Genomic DNA, 17,742 nt, shown 5'->3' on the forward strand with positions numbered 1-17,742 from the left:
GACAACTCGATAGAGAAGCCACGAGACCAAGCGGCTTGCTAGCCTCCGTGTCCGCACCTTGCCGAGACCTCTCTGCCGTATCTCGTGGCGACAATGCTGGTGCACGGCTGTCTTTTTTCATGCTTGTGGGGTAACGCATTGCCGGTCGACGGCGAGCAATGACTTCGCTGAAGCTCGCGGACACACTTTACCTGTTTCCCGAGTCGCATTCGATGCCAAGCGCCGCCATCGTGCTGCTCCTTCATGCCGTTGCTGTGACAGCAAGCGCCAACCCATTCTGACGCCAACCTCCCATTTGTGACACCGGCAACGAGGTGCAGGGTCTATGCGTAGCCCTCACATCATAGCCGGTCGACAACTGAGCGAGAACGTGACCGTTGCCGTCGACGAGGCTTCTCAGACACCCTTCTCGCAACACCACGGTGAGTGACAGCGACCGGCGAAGTGTGGAGACGATCAGCGCGCGTTCTCTAAGCGAGCCATCATAGCCGACCTTCGACCGGCCATCCCGCTCTAAGGCATCACCCGTCGAAACCCTTCGCCGCTTTCGTTCGAAGTTATGGTGTCCTGCATCATGTGGCACCTCGCAGCTGCCTCGTCATGTCACGGGAAGCTATAAGTAGACACAGAACAGAGGCTACATAGTCGCTCATCCCCTCATCACTTAGCTTCAAAGTCACACATTCAAACACCTCCCTCCATCCCTACCACGCAATCAGTCCGCAAGATGAAGTTCTCCACGATCCTCGCTTTTGTCGGTGCGGCCGGCGCCGTCGCTGCCAGCCCTATCGCTGCTCCGAGCGGCGAGAGTGCTGGCCTCGAGAAGCGCCAGTCGATCAACTATGTCCAAAACTACAACGGCAACCTTGCCAACTTCAAGTACAACGAAGGTGCTGGCACCTACTCTGGTAATTGGAACAACCCTTCCGACTTTGTCATCGGTCTCGGCTGGAGCACTGGCACCTCGAACCGCGTCATCAACTTCAACGGCAACTATCAGTCCAACCAGGGCTCGTACTACGCCGTCTATGGCTGGCTCAACAACCCCCTGACCGAGTACTACGTCGTTGAAAACTACAGCTACGACCCGTGCTCAGTGAGCAACACGCAGGTCGTCGGTAGCGTCTACTCGGACGGCGCGAGCTACAAGATCTGCAAGCACACCCAGGTCAACCAGCCCTCGATCCAGGGAACGAAGACCTTCGGCCAGTACTTCTCGGTCCGCTCCAGCAAGCGCAGCTCGGGCAGTGTCACCCTTGCCAACCACTTCAACGCCTGGAAGAAATACGGCTTTGCCAACGGTGCCACAAACCCCGACTTCAACTACCAGGTCTTCGCCACCGAGGCTTTCTCTGGCCAGGGCTCGGTCAGCACCACGATCAGCGGCTGATCGCTGCCACCAGACGACCATTTGTGCACCTCAAGACGGTAGAAAGCTCGAACTCTGCAAAGCGTGCTCTATGCTGCTGGATCTCGGGTCAACTTCTTTGCAGGTGTCTTATCGTAGGATCAGCTTGTATATCGACACAGACGGAAGCGGAAATAGGACAGGAATTGAGACAGTTCGTGTCTGCATATGTCTGAGACGTGCAGGTCTGAAAGGGCGACAGGTGGTGATTCTGCGCTGCCACTGGCGGCCTTGTCAAGCGCGCCGTTGCTGGGCAAAAGTCGAGTAGGTCAACTCACGCCACGACTGTAGGGCTGAGCGGAAGCTGTCCCTCGGCAGCAGGGTCCACAATGCCTCCGTCTTTGCTTTGAGCTCCAGGTCTTCGGTAGGTCTGAGTTTCGTAATCACGCCAGGCGTACTGGTTATCTTCTTTGGGCACAAAGTCGAGCGGGACCTCGACATACCTGTCACCCTGTGAAGCGTCCGCCTGACGAAGCATTTCCAGTCGTACTACTTGTTGTCTCACACCATCCATACCAAGTTCAAGAACGCAGTCTGAAACGTCCAGGTCCTCGTCTTCGGTAGGCATCCAGCCATAAGGATGTGATTGAACGAAGATGCCTGCTCCGTCCGGGTGGATCGTGTAGTGGGAGCCTAGGCCAAGGCATCCGACTAGGTCTCGAACGGTGGCTCGGGATGCGGTTCCTGTCTCGTCGTGACTTAGATCCGCGTCAGACGACCTCGGTACAAAGTCAAGCGGAACCAGAACGGTATTGATGGCCCGAAGGCGTTCGAGAGAGACAATTTGGGTCGTGACATCCCACATGCGGAGGGAGTTGAGGCAGTCCCAAAGACCTCCATCTGACTCTTCGACGAGCTCATCGTAGTTGAAAGGAGTCGTTTCCACGAAAAGACTTCCCCTACCTTCTTCCTGAATCCTGTAACGGGTTGTGTTGCCAAGACACTCGACAAGGTCGTGAACAGTGGCATTGAGCGTGGAACCTCTATCCTCGTACGACGATTCCGGGCAACCTGGTTCCGGCACAAATTCGAGCGGCACCAACACGGAGTTTGTGGAGAGAGAAGTGTTTGTGGGCTGAAGCACGTCAAGAGGTACGATCGCGGCCTGAGCGCCTGTCATATTGAGGGAAGAGATGCAATCCGTGACAGCGTCATCAAACCATCCGGCAGCCGTGCAGCTGTACGGTGTCGATTGTACGAAGATGCCGAGTGCGTGCGGATGAATCACGAAGCGGGTTTGGTTGCCAAGGCAATTGACGAGGTCCCCGACAGAGGCCCTAGGATCGGCCTCGATAGGGGCCAGCCTGGCTTCAACTGCGAAGAGGAAGCCGACAATGACCAATCTGAGCGGCAACAACATGATTGGTGTAGAGAGGGTGCGGTCGTGAATGGGGAGGCGAAACAGAGCCAACGGACGTGCAGAAGGCATCGAGCTGCACACTCTGCTCGTGAAGGGACAGGGGCAGAATTCGAGGTGAGCCGCTGTCAAACGCCGGGTTCGCTCGTTGACTTCTAAATCTCGAAGTGGCTGCGCAATTCCACGGCCAAATATGATACCATTGTGAGCCGACATGAAGCGTCCCACCAGCGCAACATGCAAGTGGTATTGGGCATTTCAGACCGCTTAATCTTGAGCAGCTCGGAAAGCGGACTCGCGAAATCTGCCACCGTGAAACTTCATTCACGAGACTCGATTGTGCCCATCCTAACTATGATCATAAGGTGGGCTTTTCGTACGAAGGGCGGACTTCCATTCTCGCTTGCAATGGCCTTCGAGGTGTGGGAACGCCTCGAGAAGGGACCAATGAGAAAGGTCGAGAGTCTCTCGCAGCATCAAACGGAATGTTTCGGAAGCCATTGTCTTGAAGAACGGGCATGGCATTGAAAGCCAGACAGCGAACCGAACGAATCAGAAGTCTTATCTGATTGTGGACCCGAACAAATCGCAAATCTGATAAAGAAGTTGTTCTGTCACGCAGACGCGTTTCAAATTCTACCCTGCACTCCGAGAACTTTGTATCGCGGCACAACAGGACGTGGGCGCGGGCGAATACAATTCTGAAGGCAGGTCGCCATGCACGTCTGCAGACTCTGTCCACCTCTCGGGTCAAGCACTTGGTCTCTGGCTTGCTCTCGCCCATTTCCGATCAAGCGAGGGCTCAGAGTGTAGAATGGGCCACATTGACCTGTGCCTCCTCTGCTGCCAAGAGCGGAGCCGCCGCGTGGCATCCCGCCACTCATCTCGGATCGGCCCACTCCAACGCAACAAGAGGCTCCAGAACATGTGATAGACTCGGGTCCCGCTTGCCCGTTCTTGGTATGATAAAGAGGATCCGTCGGTAGTCGGCTTCTCGCTTGTGGTCCATTGTCTGTTCGATGTGCATGATCCCGCCTCTTGTTTGCGTAGTAGCCAATCAGATAAAGCAGCTCGAAAGTCCGCCCTCGCTCCTGCACAGCAAGCCACTTCCCAGCTATATTCTTGCATGTTGCTCACTGTCTTCCGCTGATCTGGCTTTAAGCTTCTCAAACCTCGGTCTGGCTCGCAGACCGCCGCTGCTCCCGCCGCTTTAATTGATCTGCCGTCGGTGAGAAGAGTGGTCAACGGAATTTTTCTTTGCTCGACGAAACAACATCACAAAGTGTCTCCGCCTTGGATCACAAGTTCGCTCAGGCGTTCAGGCACAGAAGCTGGCACGAAAAGAGTCTCTTGTCTGATTGTCCTTGATGGCACAAGTCGATGGTATAAGTATAGGTTAGGAATACGCATTAGTCTTCTCCATTTCAAGGCAGCTCTCTGTTCCTCCCTCCCTTGCTCCCTCCCTCCGTCTAATCAGCGAACCCCTGTCGTCGTTTCCTTCTAAAAGATGATCTCGAAGCCCTGGGAATTAGGCGCAGAAGCCTGGGAGTACATAGACTCCTTCCCTGCCGAACAACAACCCGCCGCCATTCTCACGTACCAACGCTTCAACTACAACTCATACAAAGTGCCCTGCATTGCCTCGTGAGTCTCGTATGAAGTCGTTCCCAACGCTCTCACTTCTGGCGGTGCTGACATCCTCATTCACCCTCTTGTCCTACTTTGATCAATGACAGCTTCGTGCTGTACGGACTCTTCCTCTTGCTTGTCCTCGCAGCGAGCCTCAACAATGTCCTCGCTTGGGTCTGTCCGACCACGCATTCATCCATGAAGCAAAAGTCGCGACTCGTCCGCGCTCACATCTGGGAACACCCACTTATTACGCAAAAGCACGCCACCGTTGTCAGCTTCCCCTTCCTCCGCTGGCTCACCCTTCAACTTCCTCTGCGTGGTGAGGCTTTCATCATCTTCGCCTTCAGCATGGTCAACTTTGTGCCCCTCGTCGCGTTCTACGACCTTCTGCTCGGCGACCAGCAGATTTTCTACCCAGGACCGACCAGCAAGCGGGATCAGATTCAACGCCACCTGGCAGATCGGACTGGCATCCTGGGCACCGCCCAACTTCCGCTCCTCATCATGATGGCAAGCAAGCGAACGCCGCTCGCCATCGTGAGCGGACTGGGCATGGACCGACTGATGCTGTACCATCGATGGATTTCGAGGTGGTTCTGGGCGCACATCTTCATCCACACGGTCGTGTGGACGGTGGTCTATGCCCAGAGCGAAGGCGTGGCAGTGATGCTTGCCGACACGTACGTCAAGTGGGGCTGTGTCGGCTTCAGCGCCATGTGCGCTCTGGTCTTCTTGTCACTTCGATCTCTGAGGCAGCGATTCTACGAGGCTTTTGTCATGATTCACATTGTCATGGCTCTCCTCGCCATCGTTGGCACCTATCTGCACATCAAACTGGCCGATGCTTCCGAGTTCGACATCTTCCGAGTCATGACCGAGATCGCTGCCGTCCTATGGGCGTTTGACCGCCTCGTTCGCTGGATTGGTCGCATCTACCTCTCCTTCTCTTCGCCTCGCCTCACCTCGAAGAACGACTCTTCGCTCGTCAAGTGTGCCTCCGGTCGAATTCAATCCTTTGGTACTAGCGCTGAGTACGCAATGCTTCGCATTTCCGTGCCAGCCAGCAAGATTCGACTCGCTCATCAGCCTCGCTTCATCGGCGGAATCGCAGCCGGTGACGACATTCGGATCACCGTTCCTCGCCTGCAGTGGGTCGGAGAGCATCCATTCACCGTGTTCAACGTCGGCACGACTGGGCAAGATGCGACGCACGGCTACATCGATCTGTTGGTCAAGGCGGAGGCGGGTCTGACGCGAAAGATCGCTCGTCACACATCGACCGCCAACGAAGGAGACGAGAAGGACGTCGAGCTGGCTGGCGTCAAGAAGGGCAACTCGGACGTCGCCGTGCTGATCGAAGGACCTTTCGGTAAGATTCCCGAGATTCCGGCGGCGACAACTGATCTGGTGCTCGTAGCTGGCGGTATCGCCATCACCTTCTGCTGGCCGATATTCGTCAGCGCGTTCGAGGCTGCGAAGACAGGCAAGTTGCAGAACTGCAAGCTGATCTGGATCGTTAGAAAGCAGAGTAAGTTCCATCTCGCCGTATCGTCCTGTCCTGACAGAGAGGATGTACTGACCGCGATCATTTTTGCACGAAACACAGGCACCCTGTCACTACTCGAGGAAGCATTCGCCGACCTGCTCACAAAGATGCAAGACGGAAAGTCGGATCGATGCCGCTTCACGATGGACATCTACGTCACTTCGACCGGCGAGTCGACGCAGATGAGCTCCCTCACCGACTCGGACTCTCCGATCAAAGAGAAGTCGTCGACTGCTTCGATCTCGGCTGGACACGAGTCGGACCCCTCTGCAGACATGTCGGACGACGTCGAGCTGCCTCAATTGCCAAAGTCGCAGAACGAGGCTAGCATGCCATCGGTCGTCTTCGACGACAGAGCCAATGGCGATCTGATCCAAGTAAGCCACTTTTCTGGTCGACCCGCTCCTCTGGCCAGCGCGCTCTTTTCGCACCTCGAAGAGGCCGAGCTTCAAGGAAACCAGGGTAGCCTGACGGTGGCGCTCTGCGGCCCGCCCACCTTGTGCGACGACGTGCGATTCGAAGCTGTCCGTCTGCTCAAGCGGGGCATCAACCTGGAGCTCATCGAAGACTGTTTCACTTGGTGAGACGGCGATTTTCCGCTCCCTTTACAAACTCGAAAGGTCACATGGTGACCGCACGCCTGGTCACATCTAGAACGAAGAACGAAGAATGAAACACATTAGAGCAACGGTAAATCTATGCAAATACAAGCTGATCAAACGAAGCGTACTTTGCGGACCACATGTCGTACCAGTAGTTGGTTCGTCTTTGCCAGGGTCCTGTGGTTGCTGCTTTGGGCAGAGTGTCTCGGGCTTTGGTGACGTAGGTGCTGTTCATATCGAGCAGATTCGCCTCCACGAGTTCGCCCCTTCGGATGGCCTCGGGAGTGACCGAGAGCTTTCCGGACTTGGCCATGTGTGCGAGCACGCGGACAACAAAGTGTGCGGTACAGTCGGATCCGAGCGTCCACGCAGCGTTGGTGTAGCCCATGGCAAAAGCAAAGTTGGGGACATTTTCGATCATGCATCCTCTCCAGACAAATTTCTCGTTTGTCTTGACGGCCTCTCCGTCGACATTAATAGCGACCCCGCCGCCGAGCTGCAGCTTAAGCCCCGTCGCGGTGACGATGATGTCGGCGTCAATTCTTTCGCCTGAATTGAGGGTGATCTGGTTGCCCTTGATGGAGGTGATGTTGCCGGTGGCGATCGAGGCATGCCCCTCGCGCAACGCTTGGAAAAAGTCGCCGTTGGGAGACATGCATATCCTCTGATCCCAGGGGTTGTACTTTGGCGTAAAGTGTTTCTCCATCGACACATCGGAAGGAAGCAGCTTCTGGGTCCCCGAAGCGAGCAGGTTTCGGAAGAAGTTGGGGAACGTCCTGGCGAGATGGTAGATTGCGTACGTGGACGCTACGTTTCTCTGTCGAATCAGGAAGGACGCCCACGTCTCGGGAAGGTGGCTCTGAAGCAGATCTGCAAGAGGATCGTTGGGGTTGCGAGCAGCGATGTAGGAAGGAGAGCGCTGAACCAGCGTGACGTGCTTTGTCTTGCCGGCGAGCGCGGGGAGGAGAGTGATGGCGGTAGCGCCCGAGCCGATGATGGCCACCTTCTTGTCCGCATAATCCTGCTCGGTGAGCTTCCAGAACTGCGGGTGTACGACGGAGCCTGCAAAGTCCTCGATGCCCTGGATCTTTGCCTCGAGTGGCTGGTTGTAGTCGTAGTAGCCGCAGCAATTGAGGTAGAACCTGGCGCGGTAGATCTTGGTCTCGCCGGTGAGAGCGTGCTTGGTGGTGACGGTCCAGCACTTGTTCCCGCTGCTCCAGTCTGCTGAGTGCACTTTGGTGTTGAAGCGCGTATGCGAAGCAATGTCGTACTGCTCAGCGACTTAATTGAGATACTTGAGGATCTCGGGTGCGCCGGCGATGGCAGGGCCCTTCCACGCCTTGAAAGCGTAGCCAAAGGTGTGCAGATCCGAGTCGGAGCGGATGCCGGGGTACTTAAAGAGATCCCACGTTCCGCCGAAGGTAGTGCGTCCTTCCAGGATGGTGTAGGACAGATGCGGCAGAGAGTCGGTGAGACGACAAGCTGCATTGATGCCGCTGATGCCAGCGCCAACGATGAGGACGTCGTCGATGCCGGTTGGGTCGTCGTGGCCGTAGGCACTGGCTTCCGGAATGGAGCCCATGATGTCGCAATGATCAGGGCGAACGAATAGGATATGGTGGTTGGTTGGTGCTTTGGTCGGAAGTGCAACAGTGCGGGTCGCTCTTGATGGGCAAGTTGATTAGGATCACGATGGGTGATGCGCATGAACGGTGGCTGTGGCTTGCCGGCTCTTTATATCCGACATGAGACGACCTCGCCGAAGCACAGCGTGGTTTGCAGCGTGGAAGGTTGCCGCTGCCATATCGACGATATACGTTCCACCGTACTCGAGCTTGGACGGAGTGGGTGGTGCTCGATACCCACCATCGAATGTGGATGCATGGCGAAAGTGAAGCGGCCAGTGTTGGTCTATTGCGAAGAGGTAACATTGAGCGTTACGCCCCACAGTGTGGTCACCGCCAGTTACCGCTCCAGGTGTTACTTTGTGGGGAGGGGTTACCACGCGGTCACCTCCACGGAGTTGGTAATGTTTTGGCCTTTTGATAGTTTGGCCGTCACTTGAATGCAATGCAGATTGTCCGTACGCCTCCATTGATGATGGGCAAGACAATTAGGCTGCGCCAGGATGCAAAGAGGTGTCGGAGGTGATTGGTGAAAAGCTCGAAGGCGATGGACTCGCGGCCTGGCGGTTTCTTTGAACAACGCAACTTGCCTGCGCACCACGCGCCACGCATCGTGACCACAAACACGAGCGCGACCGTTTGGAAGGTGGTCATGAGGTCCTGAGCCTTGTTCGGTTCGGACCATTCAAGGGGAAGGGAATACGATGATATGACTCTGGCCATGATCATTGGATCGGGCAGCTCTCGACACCGATTGGGTCAACGATTGGCTCTGCTTGGCCGGCGATATCGTGAGCTGCATGCAAATTACGTAGCAGCCTTCCACACTGCGCTAGGCTGTGCTCAATCTTTTTTTCAATTTCCGACCGATGTTCGATTTCTTCTCCACTTTCTCGCTTTTCGAGAAAACACAGCCATGGCTGAGACCTGTGTGCCTGCAGCTGAGGAACGAGAGGTGGTCGGTGCGATCCACGCCGATGCTCTCTGAAGCGGCAAGGGAAGCCCGCCCACGCATGTCAAGCGAAACGGCTGTCTGGCAGTCGACGGCTGAGATTGGACCCTGCAAAACGAATCGCAGTCCATCATCATCGGCTGTGCCTATCAGAGTGTCAGCCGCCATCGGAATACCCTTTTTGCTTCTCGTCCTTCCTTCCTCTTCTTGTTCTCGTACACACATCATCCCCTCCTTTCGCATTACCTGCTCTGTCATCACACTATCGACCACCATCGGCGGCACCGCTGCTTCTCTTCTTGGCAGTTGCTCGGCTTTTCCTTTCCTGTTCCCACGCTCATTGCTCGGATCCATCCGGCGGTCCTCTGTCACCAACTCAGCTGGCTCGCCATCGTCGATCAGTCACTGATCGCATCATTCATTCGACATGGCCATCTCGAAAAAGGCAGGCGCCAAGAAGGCGGGCGCTGCCTCCAAACCCCCTCCCTCCAAAGGCGCTCCCTCCAAAGGCGGTGTCGCAAAGGCTGATTGGAGGGAAGGCTTCAAGAAGGCGCAAGCGGGTGTATCCGACATGACACTCCTCTCCAAGGTCACCAACGAAGCCATCAACGAAAACCTCCAAAAGCGTTTCCAGAATGCAGAGATCTACACCTACATTGGCAACGTACTCATCTCGGTCAACCCTTTCCGCGATCTGGGCATCTACACCGAGGACATCCTCCAGTCCTATCGCGGCAAAAACCGTCTCGAGATGACTCCACACGTCTTTGCCATCGCAGAGGGCGCCTACTACAACATGAACGCATACAAGGAGAACCAGTGCGTCATCATCTCGGGCGAATCCGGTGCAGGCAAGACCGAAGCCGCCAAGCGCATCATGCAGTACATTGCCGCCGTCAGTGGTGGTTCCAACAGCGGCATCCAGGATGTCAAGGACATGGTGCTCGCCACCAATCCTCTCCTCGAGAGTTTCGGATGTGCAAAGACGCTCAGGAACAACAACTCGTCTCGCCACGGCAAATACCTCGAAATCATGTTCAACGCACAGGGAGAGCCTATCGGTGCCAACATCACCAACTACCTTCTCGAAAAGAACCGTGTCGTACAGCAGATCCGCGACGAGCGCAACTTCCACATCTTCTACCAGTTCACAAAAGCCGCCTCTGCAGCTCATCGCGAAAACTATGGCATCCAAGGTCCCGAGGCTTATGCTTACACCGCCAACAGTCAGTGTCTCGACGTCAACGGCATCGACGACCATGCCGACTACCGCGAGACTATCAGCGCCATGAACACCATCGGTCTCAGTGCCGACGAGCAGGACAATATCTTCCGCATGATTGCCGCCATTCTCTGGATCGGCAACGTCCAATACGTAGAGAACCAGGAGGGAAATGCGGAAATCTCGGATCCGGGTGTCCCCGAGTTTGTCGCATACCTTCTCGAAGTCGACGCCGGCAACGTCACCAAGGCTCTCACGCAACGTATCATGGAGACGCAACGTGGTGGAAGGAGAGGTTCCGTCTACGAGGTGCCGCTCAACCCGAATCAAGCCGCTGCGGCTCGAGATGCCCTCGCCAAGGCCATCTACAACAACATGTTCGATTGGATCGTGGAGCGCATCAACAAGTCGATGAACCCGAAAGCACAGAGCGCAAACGTCATCGGCGTGCTCGACATTTACGGCTTCGAGATCTTTGACAATAATTCGTTCGAACAGCTCTGCATCAACTACGTCAACGAAAAGCTTCAGCAGATTTTCATCGAGCTCACCCTCAAGAAGGAGCAGGAAGAGTACGCCTTTGAGCAGATCCAGTGGACGCCGATCAAGTACTTCAACAACAAGATCGTCTGCGATCTCATCGAAGAGAAGCGTCCTCCAGGCATCTTTTCCGCCCTCAACGATGCCTGCGCTACCGCTCACGCCGATCCTACCGCCGCCGACAATTCGTTCATCCAGCGTACCGGCATGCTCTCCTCCAACCCGCACTTTGACTCTCGTGGTACCAAGTTCCTCATCAAGCATTACGCCGGTGATGTCATGTACAACGTCCAAGGCATGACCGACAAGAACAAGGATTCGCTCCTCAAGGACATTCTCGATCTCGTCGACTCGAGTGCCAACTCGTACCTCCAGAAGCTCTTCCCGGACCGTCCCGACCCCAACAGCAAGAAGCGTCCTCCTACTGCTGGTGACCGTATCAAGTCCAGCGCCAACGCTCTTGTCGAGAACCTCATGAAAGCGCAGCCATCTTACATTCGCACGATCAAGCCCAACCAGAACAAGAGTCCCACCGAGTACGACACCCAGGCAATTCTTCACCAGATCAAGTATCTCGGTCTGCAGGAGAACATCCGTGTCCGACGTGCTGGTTTCGCCTACAGGAACACGTTTGAGAAGATGGTCGAGCGCTTCTACCTCTTGTCGCCCAACACCTCCTATGCCGGCGAGTACACCTGGCAAGGCGATGCTCGCAGTGGTTGCGAGCGCATCCTCACCGACACGGGTATCGCACGCGAAGAGTGGCAGATGGGCGTCACCAAGGCCTTCATCAAGAACCCAGAAACGCTCTTTGCGCTGGAGACCATGCGAGATCGATACTGGCACAACATGGCCATGCGCATCCAGCGCGCCTACCGCAACTACTTGCGCTACAAGGAGGAGTGTGCCAGACGTATCCAACGCATGTGGAAGAACAACAAGGAGGGTCTCCAATACATCCAGCTCCGCGACTATGGTCATCAGGTGCTGGCCGGTCGCAAGGAGCGCAGGAGATTCAGTCTGCTGGGTTCCCGTCGCTTCATGGGTGACTACCTGGATGTCGGCGGATCCAATGGCAAGGGCGGAGGAAGCGCCGAGGGCCAGATGTTGCGACAAGCCTCGCAAATGGCACCGGGAGAGACGGTCGCATTCAGCAGCCGTATCCAGCTTCTCGTGTCGCGTCTCGGCCGTTCGAGTGTACGCAGCCCACGCTTCTTGATCCTCACCGACAAGGCTGTCTACATACTCGTCACTCAGCTCGTCAACAAGCAGGTTGCCACCACGTGCGAGCGACGCATCAACTTGGGCTCCATCTCGGTAGTGGGTCTTTCCAACTTGCGCGATGACTGGGTGGTGCTCAACGTCAACAACGCCGAAGAAGCCGACCCGATCTTCCACTGCTACTTCAAGACGGAACTCGTCACGCATCTGCTGCAGAGGACCAACGGCGCCCTCAACGTGGTCGTCTCCAACAGCCTCGAGTACTCGAAGAAGAAGGGCAAGAAGGCTCAGATCACGTTCAAGAAGGATGAGATGGTCAAGAAGGATGACGCGTACAAGAGCAGTGTCGTCTCGGTCTGCTCGGGTGAGCCTGCCAACAGCGTCTCGCGGCCTGCGCCCAAGAAGAAGCCCGGTCTGGTCCGCCCTATCACCCAAGGAAAGCTCTTGCGCGCTGGTGGCCCGTCCAACCCGAACAACAAGCCCAAGCCACGCGCCATCCCTCGTTCCACACCTGTTGCGGCCAAGTTGCCCGGAAGCGGCGCGACGAGTGCCGCTGCTGCTCCTCGCCCCGTCGCAGCAATCGCGTCCGCGGGCGCTGGCGGCGCGGCTCGCTCTGCTCCTCCACCGCCTCCTCCTCCTCCCGCAGCAGCAGCCCCGGCTGAGCCCCAGGTGCCGCGCTACAAGGCACTGTACGCATTTGCTACCGAGAATGCAGGCGAGATGGCGCTGGAGAAGGATGATGTGGTCGAGGTGACTCAGAAGGACGAGACGGGCTCCGGCTGGTGGCTCGTCAAGAAGAACGGAGTAGAGGGCTGGGCGCCGTCCAACTACCTCGAGTTGATCCCCCAAGCTCCACCCAAACCGAAGGCTGCCCCTGCTCCCCCCGTCAAGCGAGCGCCTCCTCCTGCTCCTTCGGCCAACGGTTCCGGGTCGTCTACTCCCACCAACCGACCTGCTGTTGCTGCAAAGCCTGCTTTCAGTGGCGGATCTGGTGCTGCAGCACCGATCGTGCAGCCGAAACCCACGGTCAAGACCACACCAGCGGGAGCAAAGCCGCACGAACGTCCTGTAGCTGTTCAGGCCGAGGCGGGAGCTGCACCGGTAGCTGTGATGCCCGGACTCGGCGCTCCCGGTGGATTTGCAGCTGTCCTGGCGAAGAAGAAGGCGGAGAACGCTGCTGCCGCTGCTGCCAACGGCAGTGCGAATGGCAGCGGCGCTGCACCACCTGTAGCTACAAAGCCACCTGTGGCTGCCAAACCCGCGGGCACCAACGGCAGGGCCATGCCACCGCCGCCTCCGCGTCGTTAGTATCGATGCAGATGTCAGAATACAACCTTTTCCTTGTGCGACCTCGGCTGACGGGTGAGATTCAGCAACGAAGGCAAGGACAAGTGTCTATTTGAGCGTGCTGGACGTGTCGCCAGGGGCGAGAAGCAGCAGTGTAAGGGTGGGCCAGATTCGGAGTGGGGGGAAGCCCCCCATTTGGTCGCCGTCTCGCCGTCGGCTTTTCGTCACAGCAGCCGCCCCTTTGTTTGTTGGTTGTGTTGGTCAGCCTCGTCGGTCCATCAAGCCTTCAGATTCATCATTACGAGCGGCCGTGCAAGCTCGCTCTGTTCAATATCAGTCGGTCAGGAGGCCTCTGCTCGTGTTGGTTTTTAACAGGATGGTGATCACTCACGCTCATTCAACGCCTTCAATGCACGATTGGGAGCGCTGATGACCCGGGACGTGTGATATCAGAATCGCTCATGCACCGTCCAGGTCCGTGCGGTGGACGGCCCGCAGGCCAACCAACCTTAACGGGTTGGACGATGATCTACCCGCTCTGACTCACATTCGAGCGGTTCCATGTCCCGCTCTGACGTGTGCTCTTGTCGTCTCGGCACGAACCGTCACCTCACATTCGGCCTTCTGTTCTCCGCAGCACCCATTCCTTCTCGGCCTTCTCCGCCCAGTACAGAGCCTCTTTTGACATCCCAGGTATGCTCCGACAGGTCGTGGGAGAATATTGATTGCCTGTGGCGGATGTTGAAGTATGAGACAGGAGCGGTAGCGAGTTAGGAGGAGGAGGAACGTGTGCGGTAGAGCGTGGCACGCAACGTGCGCTTCCACACGGGTACAATGGCGAACACTGCGCAATTCTGGTCAGGAGCTCGCTTTAGCACTGCACACGACACCCATTGACGAAGCACAACGTCCGTGCTTGCGACGGGAAAGAGACGTATGACGCTTTGTTCGCCAGTACGGGTGTTGAAGGATGGAATCGCATGAAGCAGAAGCGAGCTCTCTCCCATCGAAGCGAGGCGAAAACTTCTTGGCGTCCCGACGTCGCCGTCTATAGCCTCCCGCCAGTTGAGCGGTGTCCCAACGCTAAAACCCGCAAACTCAAAATCCAAGAACGTGGCCATCCTCGACAGGCTCCTGCATCTCTTGGCATTCCTCTCGCCGCTTTCTCCACCTGTCTCCTTGTGCAAATAGGGATGCCTCGCATACTCGCCATCCTCTCGCTGGTCTCTGGTCGTGATTGGCCGACATCGAACCCACTTTCATAAATTGGTCCTCTCGCTTGCAAAGCGTCAGTGCACGATCGCCTTCGAATTGGACTCCGCTATAGTGCAAAGCGGCGGCATCGGTGGCAAGGGTGGCGACCGGAAGTGCGGCTTCCGACGTACTCGACCTTTCGTCCGTCCCTCGCCTTGTCGCGGCGATTCAAGAAGTCACGAAAGCGAGAACGTGCTTCCAGGGTCCTGACAAAGCTTCCTATCAGCTTGCCCTCGTTGCCGCACGGATCTGCAGAACTATGATGCGCTCATTCTAATTCACACACGACATCCTGAGAATGCATTGCCTTGCCCTTTGCACAAGTGTCTGTGGCTTTGTCGTTCCTGGTTTCTCGCTTCTGCGTCGCCGCGTTCCCAATGTTGAAGTCATGAGAAGTTCCCAGGACAGGAACGTGCCCTTCTCGAGCCTCTCTTCGACAGCCACTGAAACCTTAAGCTGACCATCAAAGTCATGTCGGCCTTCGTTGTGTCGAGAAGATCCCTCATTGTATATAACCGGTGTAGGACTCCTCTCTCTTCCAAACTATCGACAAGATCCCCTCTTCACCCCACGCTACATCCCATCTTCATCCTTCCGTACACATCACCTTCGCCATGCAACTCCAAGGTATCTTTGTTCAACTCGGAGCTATCATGCTCCTGGCTCTCAGCGCCACTGCTGCTCCCGGCTCCAAGCGCAACAACGGTGGCCGTCAGCCCAACGTCATCCAGCTCATCTCGGACGGCTTCGGTCCGACCTCCGAGACCTACGCTCGCGAGTACATGCAGAGCGCTAAGGGTCTCGCCTGGAACGTCACCTTGCCCCTCGACAAGCTTCTCGTCGGTGAGGTCCGCACCCGTTCGACCGACTCGCTCGTCACCGACTCGGCTGCCTCTGCGACCGCCTACTCGTGCGGCCTCAAGAGTGTCAACGCCTACATCGGTGTCGACACGGACAAGAAGCCTTGCGGTACCGTCCTCGAGGGCGCCAAGGCCAAGGGCTACAACACTGCGCTCGTCACCACCTCGCGCATCACCCACGCTACTCCTGCCTCGTACTCGGCCCACGTCGACGACCGTGATGCTGAGGACGAGATCGCCAGCCAGCAGATCGGCCGCTACGTGCTCGGTCGCCAGGTCGACATGCTCTGGGGTGGTGGAAAGCGCCACTTCCTGCCCAACACCACTTCGCCTGGTATCCGAACCGACGGCCGCAACCTGATCCAGGAGGCCAAGGAGAACTGCGGCTTCAACATTGTCAACAACCGCACCGACTTTGACGCTCTCCAGGGTGGTTACGCTCTCAAGCTTCCCTCGCTCGGTCTGTTTGCCTCTTCGCACATGGCCTACGAGATTGACCGCAACGCCACCGAGCAGCCCTCGCTCAAGGAGATGGCCCTGACCGCGCTCAACGGTCTCCGCCAGCAGAACACGCCCTACTTCATCATGATTGAGGGTGCTCGTATCGACCACGCTGCGCACAACAACGACCCCGTCGGCCACATTCACGACATTCTGCAGTACAACGAGATGGTCCAGGCTGTCGTCGACTGGGTTGACGAGAACGCTGCCAACAACGAGGATGAGCCCGAGACTGTCGTCTTCTCGGTTGCCGACCACGAGTGCGGTGGTCTCACCCTGGGTCTGCAGCGTGCCGAGGACGAGGAGGCCTACTACGGCTGGTACCCTGATGTGGTGATGAACGCTACGCGCTCGACCGAGTTCCTGGCTGGCGCCACTGCCAAGTGGTACGCCGCTGCCAACCGCACCGATGCCGACCTGAGCGCCTACATCAAGAACGAGGTGGTCACCAAGGGTCTCGGCATCCAGGATGTTCAGGATGGCGAGATCTCGCGTGCCGTCGACCTGGCCAAGCTCAAAAACCAGATCCCCTACACCGTTTGGCTTTCGTCGATTGTCAGCTGGCGTGCGCACCTAGGCTGGGCGACGACCGGCCACACGGGTGTCTCTGTGGGTCTGTACTACCACGAGGCTAAGCCCAAGGACGTGTGGAGCGACAAGTACAAGGCGTACCAGAAGCGTCGCTCGTCGGTCATCGGCTCGCACGAGAACACATGGATCGGAGAGTGGATCGCCGAGTACCTCAACCTCGACCTGGCCTCGATCACCAAGACGCTCAACAACGGCTCGGACTACAGCTGGTACAGCAACTGGGGCGACAAGCTGAGCACGTTCACCGATAACCTGGAGCACTACCACGGCGGTCTCAGCCGTGTGATCCCTGCGCGATCGGCTGCCGAGAAGCGTGACCTGCACATTGACAACCACGCCGAGAACGAGCCTCTGCTCAGGAGGATCCACGGCCCCCGTGGCGGTGCCACGCTCGAGGAGAGGAGCCACTCGAACGCTCGTCGCCAGGAGCTCTAAGTCATTGCTTCCTCATGCGGTCTTAGCGTCATCAAAAGTTTATCATGTCTTCAAGTACATAGAGAATACCATTCGCCGTTCCTAGTCATGCTCGCATTTGATCTCTTTTGTCTGTTTCATTGTCATCCTCGAGGTCATCGACGCCCTTAAGGCAGCTGGGCCAACCTGCGTCCCAGGCTCAGCCAGACGCCAACGCCGGTCCATCGCGCTTCCCGATATTACTAGGCCATTCAATATGTTAGGCCGCATTCTAGTGTCTTGCCGTTGCAAACAGCAGCAGCGAAGTGACGCCAAGGAGCGGTGAAATGACTGTCGTGTGCATCTGGTCAAAAAATTTGTATATTCGCACGAAAGATTGGGAGAACGCGAAAATTCTTCCTAGCCTCTGAACGCGGCAGCAGACGGGCGAGTGGCAAAGCGGGCTCTGGCCTCGCAGCCAGCCGGTGACTCGCCCGCGGCGGCTTTCAACAGGACGAGCGGCAATTCTTCTCAAGGATTGAAGCGGTGGGCCAACCATCAGCAAGCCATTTGTCGCCCACCGCAGACCACCTCTTGCGCCCTCTGCTCTCATCATCAAGTTTGAAGACTCATCGTCGGAGCAGGGTACGACACAGATGCGCTGGCAGCACTTGAAAGCTGCGTTTGATTCTCACGCCAACAATGTGACTAGGCAGAAAGCGAAGCCAGCAATAGAGCTGGCAGGAGGGCG

The 17,742-nt window shown here is 56.9% G+C and overlaps 6 protein-coding genes across 6 annotated transcripts; 4 read left to right on the plus strand and 2 right to left on the minus strand.

Moving 5' to 3' along the window:
- Positions 1 to 727: 727 nt before the first annotated feature.
- Positions 728 to 1,390, plus strand: PSEUBRA_001429 (Glycoside hydrolase, family 11; the record flags this gene model as incomplete). The annotated part of the gene is made up of 1 exon (XM_016434649.1): positions 728 to 1,390. One exon carries the CDS (start codon positions 728 to 730, stop codon positions 1,388 to 1,390), a length of 663 nt encoding a protein of 220 aa, XP_016294077.1.
- Positions 1,391 to 1,682: 292 nt separating this feature from the next.
- Positions 1,683 to 2,768, minus strand: PSEUBRA_001430 (uncharacterized protein; the record flags this gene model as incomplete). Its single annotated transcript, XM_059464592.1, has 1 exon — positions 1,683 to 2,768. One exon carries the CDS (start codon positions 2,766 to 2,768, stop codon positions 1,683 to 1,685), a length of 1,086 nt encoding a protein of 361 aa, XP_059321157.1.
- A 1,504-nt stretch (positions 2,769 to 4,272) lies between these two features.
- On the plus strand, positions 4,273 to 6,527 carry PSEUBRA_001431 (Ferric reductase transmembrane component-like domain protein; the record flags this gene model as incomplete). The annotated part of the gene is made up of 3 exons (XM_016434657.1): positions 4,273 to 4,409; positions 4,502 to 5,925; positions 6,004 to 6,527. The coding sequence occupies 3 exons, from the start codon at positions 4,273 to 4,275 to the stop codon at positions 6,525 to 6,527; spliced, it is 2,085 nt and encodes a 694-aa protein (XP_016294078.1).
- A 112-nt stretch (positions 6,528 to 6,639) lies between these two features.
- On the minus strand, positions 6,640 to 8,127 carry PSEUBRA_001432 (uncharacterized protein; the record flags this gene model as incomplete). Its single annotated transcript, XM_016434679.1, has 2 exons — positions 6,640 to 7,756; positions 7,841 to 8,127. 2 exons carry the CDS (start codon positions 8,125 to 8,127, stop codon positions 6,640 to 6,642), a joined length of 1,404 nt encoding a protein of 467 aa, XP_016294079.1.
- A 1,422-nt stretch (positions 8,128 to 9,549) lies between these two features.
- PSEUBRA_001433 (Myosin tail 2) lies at positions 9,550 to 13,413 on the plus strand (the record flags this gene model as incomplete). The annotated part of the gene is made up of 1 exon (XM_016434646.1): positions 9,550 to 13,413. The coding sequence occupies one exon, from the start codon at positions 9,550 to 9,552 to the stop codon at positions 13,411 to 13,413; it is 3,864 nt and encodes a 1,287-aa protein (XP_016294080.1).
- A 1,847-nt stretch (positions 13,414 to 15,260) lies between these two features.
- PSEUBRA_001434 (Alkaline phosphatase) lies at positions 15,261 to 17,033 on the plus strand (the record flags this gene model as incomplete). Its single annotated transcript, XM_016434656.1, has 1 exon — positions 15,261 to 17,033. The coding sequence occupies one exon, from the start codon at positions 15,261 to 15,263 to the stop codon at positions 17,031 to 17,033; it is 1,773 nt and encodes a 590-aa protein (XP_016294081.1).
- Positions 17,034 to 17,742: the final 709 nt, after the last annotated feature.

Source organism: Kalmanozyma brasiliensis (genome assembly GCF_000497045.1).
Source record: "Kalmanozyma brasiliensis GHG001 unplaced genomic scaffold PSEUBRA_SCAF13, whole genome shotgun sequence".
Taxonomy (NCBI): Eukaryota; Fungi; Basidiomycota; class Ustilaginomycetes; order Ustilaginales; genus Kalmanozyma; species Kalmanozyma brasiliensis.